Source organism: Narcine bancroftii, chromosome 14 (assembly GCF_036971445.1).
Source record: "Narcine bancroftii isolate sNarBan1 chromosome 14, sNarBan1.hap1, whole genome shotgun sequence".
NCBI classification, from domain to species: Eukaryota; Metazoa; Chordata; class Chondrichthyes; order Torpediniformes; family Narcinidae; genus Narcine; species Narcine bancroftii.
In genome coordinates this window covers 67240875-67255621 of record NC_091482.1, presented here as the reverse complement: position 1 = coordinate 67255621, position 14747 = coordinate 67240875, and the positions used below count along the sequence as shown (strand labels likewise).

At 47.5% G+C, this 14747-nt stretch overlaps 1 protein-coding gene across 2 annotated transcripts in view; it reads left to right on the top strand.

Annotated features, from left to right (window-relative positions):
• Positions 1-11267: 11267 nt before the first annotated feature.
• The window catches only part of rgma (repulsive guidance molecule BMP co-receptor a), a 44903-nt gene continuing 41423 nt past the window's right edge, over positions 11268-14747 (top strand). For both annotated transcript variants that reach the window (XR_011349014.1, XM_069912176.1), the window contains exon 1: positions 11268-11565. Coding sequence is in view for 1 of the 2 variants with exons in the window: in XM_069912176.1 (XP_069768277.1) it covers positions 11552-11565 (14 nt within the window). In the remaining variant the exon portion in view is untranslated. The remainder of the gene's footprint in view (positions 11566-14747) is intronic.

Genomic DNA, 14747 nt, shown 5'->3' with positions numbered 1-14747 from the left:
CAGTTCTGGTCACCTCACCATCGGAAGGATGTGGAAGCTATGGAGAGGGTGCAGAGGAGATTCACCAGGATGTTACCTAGATTGAATAATTATTATGAGGCAAGGTTAGCAGAGCTGGGACTAGAAAGAGGTGACTTAATAGAGATTTACAAGATTCTGAGAGGCATCCAGTGCCTTTATACCAGGGCTGGAGTAGCAAACAGTAGAGGGCATCTGAATGAAGTGAAGGGAGGAAAGTTTAGGGGAAACATCAGGGGTAAGTTTTTACATTGAGTTGAGGATGACTTGCGAAGGGTGGTGGTGGAGGTTGGAACAATAAGGCACATGGATCAAAGAAAATAGAGGTTTACAAAGTAGGAAGTGTTTAATTTTTTTGGTAGGAATATATGTCAGTAGTGGATTAACCATGAGGCTGAGTCGGCTGAAGCCCAGGGTCCTGGAAGGTAAGGGGGGGCCCGTTACAACCATTGGTACACCAATGTAACCACTCGTCAGTGTGATCTCACGTTAGTCAATCAAGGCTCATGGAAGTACCATGTTCACCTGTCAGTCAGCAGCAGTCTCGGTCCCGTGCTACCTGTTAATCAATGCTCGCGTTTGTACACACACAAGTCTGAGGTCTACCTCTTGCAACAGAGCTCAGTTCATGGAGTGTCGATCACAGGAGGTTTTACTTCCTTTTTTAAAAAAAGGACTCTCCCTTCACTTTTGTTATTTTTGTATTGAGACTGTTTGCTTTTACAGAACTGATTTTATTTATCCTTATGTAACTAATAGACTTTTCAAATTATTCGGGGCTGGCAGGCAGCTTCTGTAAGGTAAAGTTTTGTTTGATTTTAATGAAGTTTTTCCTCCCCTCCTCCAACTGGTGCATTCCCAACACATCCCCGGCGGATAAATTTAGAATATGTGAGGGCATCACGCCCAAAGCCTAATAAATGGAACAATTTATTCTATTCAGTGAAGGGTGGGGGCCGTGGGGCAGGGGAGGCAAGGTCAGGAGGGGGCCTTACTGAAGCTCAGCCTAAGGCCCGGGTGATAGTTAATCCACCATTGATAATAGATCGGCTCAACGTCAAGGGCCGAAGGGACTGTACCGTGCAGTTCCATCTCCGTGCGTTACCAAAAGACCAGGAGACCCTCCGACACACTGAGAGCTATCGAGCTGTCTCTGAAGTTGTTGACAACTTGTATGGATGGAAGTTTAAGGACCAATTCATTCCAGCAGAGCCCCAGCATCAGCAAGACCAAAAAAAAAAACCTGTTTTTGGTTGAGGGAGATATGTTGGCCAGAACACAAGAAATTCTTTGAATTGTGTCATGAGAATATTTGTATCCTGAAATGACCCAATTTTACTTTCCATTTACAACTGGAAACATGGCTGTTGATGGGTGAGTGATGAAATCAGAAAGAGAAAAATTCCAGAATGAAAAGATGCAGATGTTTGTGCATGCAGTACACAAATGTGCTAGAGAAACTCAGCAAGAGATCCAGCGTCACAGAAAGCACGAGGCAGTCGACATTTCATCCCTGAGCTCGACTTCAGGAGTGGTGTAAATCAAGCAGATGCCTGAATAAAGGTTGGGGAAGGGGAGAAGGGGGAGAAAAACACAGCTCATAGGCAGAAGGCAATAGGAGGGTAGAAGAGAAAGGAAGTGATGGAGGAGGAGAGAGCAGGGTGCTCTCTGAGGAAGGGAAGGGGGTGGGGAGCTGGAGGAAGGGAGAGAGGGATGAAGGAAAGTGAGAGACTGGAGGAGGGGAATCATGGAAATTGGAGCTATCTGTTCAGAGACTTCTGAGACCAAACACCTTGTATTCCAATTTTCAGCTTGGCAGTGCACGAGGCCACGGGCATGTCATTGTGGAAACGGTGCGTGCAATTAAACTGGTTGGCCACGATGAGATCCTTGCTGTTGCAAAGGATAGAATGAAGGTGCCAAATGAAGCAACTTCCCAGTCTGCATCCAGTCTCCTGATGCAGAGGAGGCCACATTAAGAGCACCAAATGTAGTAAATGACTCCTACAGATTCACAGGTAAAGCGTTTCTGAGCTTGGAAGGTCTGTCTGGGGTCTTGAATAGTGGTGTGGTCACATGGGTAGGTACCAGGGGGTGTTTGGTGGGTGAGGGAGAGGGGAGGTGATGGGGAGATGTGTCTGGTGGTAGGATCTTGCAGAAAATGGAATGTTGGATGTGAAGGCTAGTGGGGTAGTAAGAGAGGGCGGGGGAACCTTGTTCTTGTTGCATGTGGCCAGGGCAGAGATGTGGGAAATAGAGGAGATATGGGTGAGGGCTGAGCTGATGGCATTCTACATCAGTCTGTATGATTATTAATATTGTACATTACATATCTAAAAGTGTATACAAATGGAAGAGGGTGCACCAATAGGAAGGCCAATGGCCATGGAGGGAACTGGAAGCAAAGAAAATATTAACATGAGGTCAAGGGGGACATACTGAAAGTGATATACAAGGCAGAGTTTGTTTATGTTCCTCAGAGAGGGAATGAGAATTAATCCTCCTCAGAGGGGAAGGGGAATGATGTCCTGCTAGGTTAATGTTTCTGCCAGTAACAACTTTAAGTCCTTCAGTTATATTACAGTAAATCTACATGATTCTTAGCTACTGTTGCTTGATTTCCTTCTCCACTCAGCGTGAACCCGCTCTTCTTGTATCCATGCCTCCATATGCTGACATTCTCCAAAGTGCCATCTGCTGAATTCCTTGTGTTTGGTAAATTACACAGCGTGTCAAATTAATCTGATTGTTGGCACCACTCCTAAAGCTAGCGTTACTCTTGTACTGGGAAAGTGACAGCCAACCAGAGATTTCCCAATCTGGTCTTCTCTCCCCCCCCACCAAAACCCTGGAATGGGTGCAGAAGCATACGGAACACAGGGAGGAAAATGAAGCTTGTGGTGAACTTTCCCTCTTCCCACCAGCCCCACCCCCTCGTCTTCTCTTGGTCCCCTTCCACCACCCCAGGAGAACATAGCACCACAAAGGAAAGGACATGTCAGGTCAAATCAGTGGATAGATGGCAATCTCATATTAATTATCAACAGTTAACCTTCTTAAGAGTGACAGCAGGCAGGGACGCCTTAAGATTCTCCTGTAGAGTAACATATTCATGCAGGGGAGCTTGGGATTGTGAAAACCACCTGGCACTGTCACCTTTAATAAGACTGCATGACTGGAAAATATTTTTGACAGAACCACTGGGAACAGATTGGAAATACCTAACACTGATATGACCTTTGATATTTGCCTAACACTAATGTCAAAGCAATGAATGCCATTTGCTATTAGATAATAAATATATTCATAATAGAATTTACATTAAATGCACAGGACAGAAGAAAGCCGTTGTGCTAATTCTAGCCAAGACAACGCGGCATGGTTACCAAAACAGTTAGCGCAACACGAGCGAATTGGGTTCCAATCAGGCACCGTCTATAAGGAGCTTTCACATTCTCCCCGTGGTCTGCCTGTATTTCCTCTGGGTGCTTCAGTTTCTTCCCACCCTCCAAAAACACATGGAGGTTGGGCATTAATGGGCGTATTTGATGGCACAGACTCATGGGCCAGAAGGGCCTGTTACCATTGCTATATGGCTGAATTTTTAAAAAAATTAAATGCTTAATTCAGGGCATTCACACTAACCATCTCTGGGTGATCCGTGGGTTAATGCACTTCAGGTGATGGGAATGATGGAAATTTGTTATACACACAAATCCAAAATATAGATGCAATAAAATTCTTATGAGCTGAAGATACACAGATGTGTGAAACAAACTGACAATGAGCATAACTTTACACAATCGACTCTGAACCAAAATAATAAATATAATAAAAATACACAGAAATACTGGAGGAACTCGGTTGGTCTCACGGGGTTCATAGGAGATAAAGATATATTACTGACATTTCAGGCCTGAGCCCTTCTTCAAGGCATATGTACAAGGTGAAGGGAGGGCAGTTTAAGGGAGACATCAAGGGTAAGTTTTTCACACAGAATTATGGGTGCCAGGAAAGCCTTGCCAGGGATGGTGGTGGACGTTGAATCATAGGGGGAGTTTAAGAGACTCTTTGACAAATACATGGATGGGAGGAAAATAGAGGGTAATGGAGTAGGGAGAGTTTTTTTTGGAAGAAATATATGGGCTGGCACAATATCAAAGGCCAAAGGGCCTGTACTGTGCTATGAATAAACAAAGAACAGGAGGACTTTAGAATAAATACAAGGCTATCTGGGAGGAGGAGTCCAGACCAATAAAAGGTGTTCATTGGATATGATGAGGAGAGGAGAGAATATATATATATATAAATAAATGTACATATTGTAGATGCAGTATTGCAAAAAAATGTGCTGCTTTCATTGTAGATAGATACCTTGTAGTCCAGGAGTTGGGGCCCACAGCCTGTCCGAGTCGGTAGAAGAACATCAAACATTGTTACGCTGAGCATGGCGCACCTCAGGGGGCTGTGAGCTCAGCCCGTTCCAGTTTATGCTGCTGATCCACAACTGGATCACTAGATCCAGCTCCAACAACGTCAGCAAGTTTGCAGATGACCCAACCGTCATCGGCCTCATCAGCAACAACGATGAGTCGCCCTACAGAGAAGGTGGGAAATCCTGCGAGAGGAACAAGCTGAGTCTCAACATGGACTAGACGAAGGAGATGATCGTGGACTTCAGGAGGACCAGGAACGACCACCCTCTGCCACACATCCAAAATCCTGTAGTGGAGAGAATGGAGAGCACCAAGTTCCTTGGAGTTCACTTAACTAGTGACCTGTCATGGACACTCAACATCTCCTCACTTGTCAGGAAGGTGCAACAACAAGAGAAGACTGAAGCGGGCAAGGCTACAGTCACTATTATGTCAACCTTCTACAGGAGCTTTAGCGATACCATCTGGCCAGCTGCACCACCCTGTGAAATCAATCAGAGGTCAATCCACAGGACCATAAGAGTGGGAGAGAGGGTCACTGGAGTCTCCCTGCCCCTTATCGCCATGATCTACTATGATTGTTGTCTGAAGTGGCTGTGAAAATCATTTAGGACCCTTCCACCCTGTACACAGCATCTACCAGCTGCTCCCCATAAGGGAAGAGATACAGAAGTACGAGAGCCAGCACCACCTCGTCCTGCATATGTACCATTTGTCTTTATGTGTGTTACGCCTGGTTGTGTGTCTGCATGTTTTGCACCAAGGACAAGAGAACCCTGTTTCATCAGGTTGTACTTGTACAATAAACTTGATTTGGAGTTTGGCATTGTGGACAGGAATTTTATTCCAATCCTCAAACATGCTGACCTTCATTTTGATTGTAAAAAGGATGCAGAATAACTCTGGTTTAATATTCTCACAGCAAGCGGGGGCAGTGGGGGAAGCCAGGGATACAGTGGTCACATGAAGAGGATTTTGGTGTCCATCTTGGTGTTTGCCAGATTTTAGTGGTCAGTGGTGACAGTCAACTTAAATACTTTAGCAGCAGCCTTGGTGGTTCTTAAAGAGTTTCTTTCTTAGCAACTGCCTTGATCTCACACACACACACATACATACATACACTGACAGCAAAGTGCCCAAGAGGAGGATATTCTGAAAAGCTCACCACCCACATGGGCTCATGTGCAGCCAGGAACTCTTGCTCAGCTCAAGTTCTCGTTTTGGACAAAGAAACAGAATGGTGTTCTACCATCAGAACATTTCACTCTGCTTCTCTCTCCTCACCTTTGTTTGCCTTACAGCAGACAAAAGTTGACATTGCATTTTTAACATTACATTATTACGTAACAATAAAATGAACCTTTGCTAACCTTAGTATAGAGCACAGCTGTCGGAGAGCAGAGGCAATCATCAAAGATCCACACCACCCAGCACAAGCTCTTTTCTCACTGCTGCCTTCAGGAAAGAGGTGGAGATGTCACAAGACTCACAGGACCAGGTTCAGGAACAGCTGCACCCCCTTCACCATCAGGCTCAATCAGGGACTCATTGAAGCCTCTTGCTTGTGCACTTCATTGATTTTCTTTTTGTTCTCTCTGTATTGCACAGTTAGTTTGTTTACATTTGTTATCAGTTTACAGTTGTGTTTGTTTACACTGTGTAGTTTATTTTTGCACTACCAATTAGGAGTAATTCTGCCACAACCACAAGAGAAAGGACTCTCAAGGTTTTATGATGTCATGCATGTACTCTTACAATAAATCTGAATCTAATGATCGAGTTTGCATTATTTTATCAAGTTCCTCCTTTCCCTATCCCTCTGCACCTCAATGGTTATTAGTCTATGTTCTTGGGAGGAGAAAAATCAAGTTTTTATTTCAAAAGTTGCTTGGCTGAAAGCTCTTGACTTTCTGGCTGGCAGGTGTGAATATTTCTGTTTGTCCCATGACGACTGCATTCCAATCATTTCCAATCAATCTATTGAAACAAAATGGAGGCACAACTGAGCCATCAGATTGCTGCATGCTTTCCTCGAGGGAACAAGCATCATTGAGAAAGCCTTCTGCAGAAATTCCTTGGTGCAGGAGGAGTTCAATGAGGCCAAAGAAACTGGTGGATATTTAATTGTGTGAAACAGATGAAGACGGCAGCGACAAAGAAGTAATCATCCATTAATTTCACTGTGATATCCTTTGGGGAACTATGGTTATGAGTTGGCCTTCACTTCTGGGACCTTGAATCACAGATGGCTGAGAGAAAATAGCCTGCAAAGGTTTTGTATGAAGCCTCAATCAAATTCCTCTCGCCACAGTGCTTACCTGGATCAAGTTTAGTAATCGGCGGTGGAGATCTTAAGTGAAGAAAAGCAATGTGGAGGGAACCAGTTGCCGCGTCTGCCTTTGCCCTTATCAGACCTGGGAGCACTTGTTGGGGCAGCACTCTTTCATCCAAAAGTAAATGTCCATTTGTGTTTTTTGAGGAGTTTTGGAGAGTAAAGGCAGAGTGACTTGACTCACTACTTATTTCTCTGAGGCATCCAAAGGGAACTTTTTATTGCAATATGGAAGACAGTCAAACTGATTGAGTGGTCACAATATTGGTGGTGTCCTCTTAATGACTGATGCTGAGTGAATATTTGTCTGTCAAGGTTCCCAGTCCAAATGGTTATTCTGTTTTCTACTCTCTGGTATGGGAATATAAAGGAACATTTCTATTGGAACTAGAGGCACCCTTGGGTCTTTCCATTGGAAAAAGAGTGATAATTGCATTCAGAAGTTTGACCTTCAGGGAATTAATTAAATTCTGACCAGTATCCATGACCAATATCTGCCTAATTGAATAAAGTGGCTCTGTGTGACAGAACAAATCGTGTTTGATGGTTTTTAATAATTCTGTTCCCTGAGTTGAGTTTTTTGCATGTCTAGAAAAAACAGTCGCCCTGTTTTTATATCCATTGAGATGCAAGATGAATATTCAAAGTAGCTTGTGTGCTTTGGGAGCAGGATCTTCACAAGATCGAGGAACAGATGTAGACCACTCGGCCCATCGGGTCTGCTCTGCAAATCCACCCTGAGCTAAACTGTTCTTGTATTTAGTTCCAAGTTTGGCCTTTTCCCCATATCCCTTGATCCCCTGACTAATTAGATAACCATCAATCTTCTCAATGATCCGGCCTCCACAGCCATACGTGGCAATGAATTCCACAAATCCATGACCCTCTAGCTAAAGGAATTCCTCCTCATCTCTGTTTTAAATGGGTATCTTCTCATTCTAAGACTGTGCCCTTCTAAGTCCTGGATTCACCACCAAAGGCAAAATCTTCTTCGCATCTTATCTGTACGTCATGGGTAAAAATAAAGATGAAACTTGCCTTTCGTGCAAAGGGGACAGCCAACTATAAAACAAAAAATAGATTGGAAATGGGGGGGGGGGGGTTAGCTCAAAAACCAGAGAACAACTGAGAGGAAAAAACAGAGGATCCCAGTGCAGCTGAATAGTGTGATATTACAATAGCCACCCTATCAATACAAATAAGGCTATGTGTCAGCATGTAGATCACAATGAATAACCTGATAATACCCATTGAAGGCTTACCAGGGACACATTGAACTTTAACCGTGTCAATCCATGTAGTCATGAGCGCTGAATCAGTAATCGAAGAGATTTCACACATGGCTGAATACTGCCAAACACAAAAACTGCAGTTGCTGGAATTTTGAGAGAACAAAAGGAAGCTGGAGGTATTAACGGATCAGGCAGCATCCATGAATATAAATGGTAAGACCAGCCCTTTTTATGCTGAAACCCTGCATTATCGCTGGCTTGTGTTTAAAAAGGCAAATTTACCTTTTATGGTGATGACCTTTAACGTGGACCCCGTGGTGCCTTTATGCAGAGCTGAGTCGGGAACCAGCTTCCAGAACTGAAGGAAGCGGGACAATTGGTGCAGTAGCACCGCCCACCACCGTGACCTCAGACACGGGCGTCGAGAAGGGAAAGCGGCCTGTACTCGAAAATGGCCACCGAAGAGCAGGTAAGAGCACTAGTGGAGATCTGTGCAAGCCATCTTAGGACTCCGATTTCCCGTGCAATGTAATCGCCTCTATTAACCTTACAGGTCTTTAAAGTTCGTGCTCCTGGGTCACGGGCTGATGGCGTCAGCCTTCTGATGATGTTCTGTTTCATGGAAAGTATGTTAGTGCACCAAAAGTTCACACCTCATTGTGTGACACACTCCTTTTGCATCAGTGCATTCTGGGGCATACAGCATTGTTGGAAGTACGTTTAATGCCTTCCCTACATCAGAGAGATGGGATGCAGACTGCGAGATTGCTTCACTGAGCACCATCCCTCTGTATGCATCAGTGACAGAGATCTCCCAGTGACCAACCACTTCAATTCTGTGCCCGACTCCTGCATTGACCTATCTGTCCATGGCCTCGTGTACTGTCAAACCAAGACCACCGTAAATTGAAGGACCAACACCTAATTTTCCGTGTGAGGACTGTCCAATCAGATGGCATTAACATTGACTTCTCCGGTTTATGCTCCCTGTTCCTCTCCCTCCCCGTCTTCTCTCCTTCACCCCCTTCCCTCTCCATTCCAGAGTCATCCCCCTCCCCCCCCCGTTTGCTGGTGTGCCCATCCCTCCCTTATCCACCTATTACCTCCTGCATGTGGGCCTGAGCTCCTCCCCCCCCACCCCCCCCCCCCCCACCAGCCAGTTTGTTCAGGCACCTGACCTGTCTACATTTAGCTCATACCTTGATGACAAGTCGAAAATGTTGGTTCTGTATTTTTACATTGTTTGACCTGCTGAATTTCTCCAGCGTTGTTTGTATTTCAGTTAATGAAGTCACCCTGCATTTTAAAATTACATAGAAGAAGTTACTATCTAGTTTTACCTATAGCTGACTTTCCTGGTAAAGGGAACACCCTATTTCACACAATGAAATTGGCAAATTCTCCGAATCAGAATTATTCCAGGATTATGAAATTTGCTGTTAGTGTACATTACAGGGGCAAAACCTGCTATTAATTTTTTTTTTCATTCTCTGCACACGGTATCCTGTTTTACATCAACTTTCTGTTAGATTTTGGCCCTTACTAGGTTTGAGTCCATGGCTGGTCCTGATTTTAGTAACCCACCAAAATAGACAGTCTTTAAATGAAGTCATGTGAGCCTCTCTCTGAAAGCCTGCTCTCCTCTTTTCAGCAAACTCTCTCTCTCCAGAGAGTCACTGGAGCAGAATTAGTCAGAAAACAACAGAGGAACTAACAGTAGAGAAGGGTCAGTCCTAAACAGTGACCAATACTAGAGTACAAGGCTCAGTGGTGACAACACAGATACTGACACCAACTCAGGATGAACATTAGATCTGATTAAGAACAGGGAGCTGCAAGACTGGAACCCAGCAGGCTCCAATCCCATAGTTTGCCAAAACACGGGTGAGGGGCCACGGTGAGTTCCACAGCAGAGAGCGATCGTCCAAGGTCACAATAACACTGATAAAGACGAACAGAGTAAGTTAAACGACATCAGACAGCAGTAATTAAGTCGGCCCCGTTATGAGTCGGGACCCGACACTGGGCAGTGACCAAATCATTCTCGGCTCTGCGCTCCGGAGAGATCGGGCTGGACCACACGGGCAGCAAGTGTCTCGACGCCGTGACGTTCTCCTCGGCTCTGCACCATCACAGGGGGTTGCCCTCACGTCTCTGGCCGGGGTTTGTTTGACTCAGGCCATTTGCCGGCAACCACCCACCTGCCCCCAGAGACCATCAGTGCTTATTGTGCGCTGAGAGTGACTTCACAGGTGGATTTTCTGATTTTCAGACTGCACGCGAACTCCTTCAAGTCCTGCTTTATCCCTGGAAAATCTGGCCCAAGCGTTAGTTGGGTTTCCTCTGGTTTTGTTACCAATTGTGCGCAACGATCAAAATAGAGGGGTGAGGGCATTCCACTCGTTTCCTTCTGCTCTGCTCCCACTCCCGGCCATGCCCCTGGCGTCGGGGTGAGTGAGAGTGTCTGACTGTGAGAGAAAGAGTGTGACTGGGGGGGGGGGGATGTGGGGGTCTGGGTGTGAAGGTGTGATTGGCAGTGTGAGTGTGTGTGAGTACGTGACTGAATGTGAGTGTGTGTGACTGTGACTAGGTGTCTGTGACTGGGTGTGTGACTGACTGACTGAGAGTGTGTGACTGAATGAGTGTGAGTGTGTGTCTGTGACTGAGTGTGTGTGACTGTGACTGGTGCGTTTGACTGTGTGTGAGTGACTGTGACTGAGAGTGTGAGACTGACTGAATGTGTGTGACTGTGTGTGGGTGTGTGTGACTGACTGAATGTGTGTAACTGAGTGACTGACTGGGAGTGGGTGTGAGTGACTGAGTGAGTGTGTGTTACTGTGACTGGGTGTGTGTGACTGTGAGTGGGTGTGTCAGTGAGTGGGTGTGTCAGTGAGTGGGTGAGCCAGTGAGTGGGTGAGCCAGTGAGTGGGTGAGCGTGACTGAGAGTTTGAGTGTGAGTGGGTGAGTGGGGGAGGGGGAGAGGGAGAGGGGAGAAGGGGAGGGGGAGAGGGGGAGGGTGAGGGGAGGGGGAGAGGGGGAGGGGAGAGGGGGAGGGTGAGGGGGAGTGGGTGAGGGGGAGAGAGAGGGGGGGTGGGTGAGGGGGAGTGGGAGTGGGGGGGGGGGTGGGAGTGGGCGCCCTTGCGATGTTCTCTTTTTCCCACCTCCCTTTCCCTTGGCTGAAGCCCCATTTGGTGCTGGTCCTCGGTGTGTTGGAGCCGCGCTCCCTCTCCGCCCACCCCCACTCTCTGCATTTTAACGAAGCTCTTAACACGTGGATATTGTTGAATCTCTGTCCATTTCATCGCTGTTTCCATGTCACGCGCTGGGTCTAAAACGCCCCCCACCCGAACTCGCTCCGAGAGCCTGACGCCCGTGCGCTGGCCGGTCCGGGACGTTCCCGTGTCTGCACCAGCCCGGGGATAGACACGCGGGGAGGGAGCGAGAAAGAAGGGGGGCTCAGGGAAGCCCATCCGACCAGCCAGCCCAGGGGGTCTGAGCAGAGGGAACCTCGACCACCCGGACCACACATTTACATGCCGCAGCCAAGGTAAGGCGGTGGGCAGACAGGGGGAGTGGGGGGGGAGAGAGGGGAGGGGAGAGGGGGAGAGAGGGGGGGGAGAGAGAGAGGGGGGGGAGAGAGAGAGGGGGGAAGAGAGAGAGGGGGGGAGAGAGAGAGGGGGGGAGAGAGAGAGGGGGGGGAGAGAGAGAGGGGGGGGAGAGAGAGAGGGGGGGAGAGAGAGAGGGGGGGGAGAGAGAGAGGGGGGGGAGAGAGAGAGGGGGGAGAGAGAGAGGGGGGAGAGAGAGAGGGGGGGAGAGAGAGAGGGGGGGAGAGAGAGAGGGGGGGAGAGAGAGAGGGGGGGAGAGAGAGAGGGGGGGAGAGAGAGAGGGGGGGAGAGAGAGAGGGGGGTGAGAGAGAGAGGGGGGGAGAGAGAGAGGGGGGGAGAGAGAGAGGGGGGGAGAGAGAGAGGGGGGGAGAGAGAGAGGGGGGGGAGTGGGGGGGGATCTCGATGCCCTGTCGACCCGTCTCCGTGGGAGAGCGGGTGGCTCGAACCTGGCGAGTGCGCGGCCGGGCGGGGGGAGCGGGGGTCTCCTCCCCTTCTCCCCAGTGGTGCAGAGGGGCCGCGGCTCTTTTACTAATGACCCGCTGGACGAAGTTGAGTCCCATGGAATGGGAGGGAGTCTCTGGAGTCAATTCCAGGCTGAAGGGAGCCTCTGGTCCGAGAGAAGTTGGAGGAGCCGGAGATGGTGCGGATGCTGTTTGAACCGCCCCGAGGCTGTGCAATAGCCGGGGCGGATCGAGTTTCCCGGGTTGTGCAGAAGAGCCGAGGGCAGTGGGGTTTCTCCCCCTCTTGCCCCGTCCACCGTCCCAGCGAGAACTGGGAGGGGGGGGGGGTCCGACCCAGCGAGTGGGGAACGGTCCTGATGAGGAGTCCGACAGCGACACCTGACGGGAAAAGGGCTCGACCCTCGGAGCCCCTCTGCCATTCATCCATCGCGGCTGGTCTTGCCCCTAACGCCACCCCCGGGGCTGCGGGGCCAACTCTCACCCACTGGGTGCTGAGCTGTATGGAAGGGGTGGGTGGGGGGGGGGGCAGAGGCCGCCCACTCCTTTGGAGAGGAAAGGTTTGGAGCCCCCCACCCCCCCCCTCCTCTTGCCTTGTCGATATTTATCGTCCATCTACCTCTTGCATGGAGTTAAACAGGAAAGTCCGCAGACGCGGTGCAAGAGGAGAAACTCAGCAGGTCACGCAGCCTCTTCTAGACAGAGGAAGCCACGCTTGGGGCCTGAGCCGCCCTTCGAGGTGGGAGGCGGGTGACCTTCTGGTGTCTTTATGATCTCTTTTTAGTTCCATGTCAACCAGTAGTTTTCCAACTTTTTCTTTCCATTCACATCCCAAGTCATCCCTAGGCCATCGGGGCTCTGTGGGGAGTCAGGGATGGCTTAAGGTGGGATGTGGTGGAAAGAAAAAGTTGGAAAACCACGTCCCTCATGGACTCGTTATGTGCACGGTTTCAGAACTCCAAAGGTCGAGGACCATTTTTCTCAAGCAAAAGATTTCGGTCACAATTGGGTCTTGAGCCGTGGTTCTCAATCTTCCCTTCCCACTCACATCCCACCTTAAGCCATCCCTTTCTCATCACAGAGCCCAGGGATGACTTAAAGTGGAACGAGACAGGTTGAAAACCACCGCGTTGACTGTTATTTTTTTACAAAGTACCTGTACGGCTGCAGCAGTTAAGAATTTTGGGGCATCTGTACGTTGCATAATATATATGGCAATTAATGCAGGAGTATTATCAAGTAACACAAGCGAAGGCAAATGGGATTTGTTCAGATAGGCAAGGGAGGTGCCACAGATGAGTTGGACCTGTGTTCTTTCTGTAAAGATGCTGTGTCGAGCAGAGCGGTTAGCGCAACTCGATTACGGTGCCAACCCCCCCCGCTTCGAACCCGCCACTGTCAGGAGTTTCGTACATTTTCCCCGTGGGTTTCCTCCGGCTGCTCCGGTTTCTTCCCACCGTTCAAAATGTACAGGGGTTCATTGGGTGACACGGGCACGTGGACTGAAAGAGCCTGTTATGATGCTGTATGTCTAAGATTTAAAAATGAAATCAAATTTTTAAAATGGCCCTTGACCGTGCTGTCGTAACATTAAATAAATCCATGATAAATTGATGAGCAAATTTTCCAGCTATATCCTCCGTATCCCTTGATTCCTATCCGGAAACCTTCTGAACTCTGCCTTAACTAAACAAAGTCTCTGCGCCCCTCCAGGGCAGACAATTCACCACCTTCTGACTGAAGAAATATCTTCCCATCTCAGTTCTAAATGGCCTGTTCCTCGTACTAAGATAATGACCCCTGGTTCTAGACCATTGGTCAGGTAAGCATCATCCCTGTCAACCGCCTGAGGAGCTCTGTAGGAAGGTTGTAAGTTTCATTGACATTCTGTGGATTTAAGTCGCCTTCATCCATTAAGATTGGGCCGAAAATGATTCCTTGAGGAGCCTTTCTTGTCGCGCTTTGCTTACCAAACAGCTGAAATGAATCATGTTTCCGACATATGAGAAAAATTAATTTCAATGCAAAAGACCATTCCAAGTAATTTTTTTTTCTTGCCTATTTGCTTGTTGCGGCAGTTCTCATTTCGTTGGACGCAGTGTTCAGGGTGAGCAATGTCAGTGGCACATTTCCTTCTTGATTGAGATCAAATATTCAACCTTTAATCAAGTCTATTGTGAATAGAAAGAATCCGCAATATTTTCAAGAAAACAGTTTGCCAATAATGTTTAAAAGGGAACTTTAGAGGTTTGAACGTTCTGGAACAAACTTAGGACTTTGTCATTTGCTGTAACCATATTTATATAAATAGATTTTCAAAATTGAATATTCATTCATAGAGGAATGGGATCATTAAAATGTGATCTGAAAAGTATATTAATCATAATTATTATTTAATGATTACAGTGATATGTCCAATACTCCAAGTAAGTACCTACAGAAATATGGTTTTGTACTAAATGATTTTATTTAACCTAAGGGTGAGATCGAGATTCCTGGCGAGGTAGTTATCGGCAACGCTACATTACAATGGTGTCAGACTAATATTGACAGTGTGCTTATATTTTTGTAGTTTCCAAAGATAGAATTAGAGAACATTATAACACTGAAAACAGGCCCTTCAGCCCTTCTAATCTGGGCTGAACTATTAATGAGCTGAATCCCAC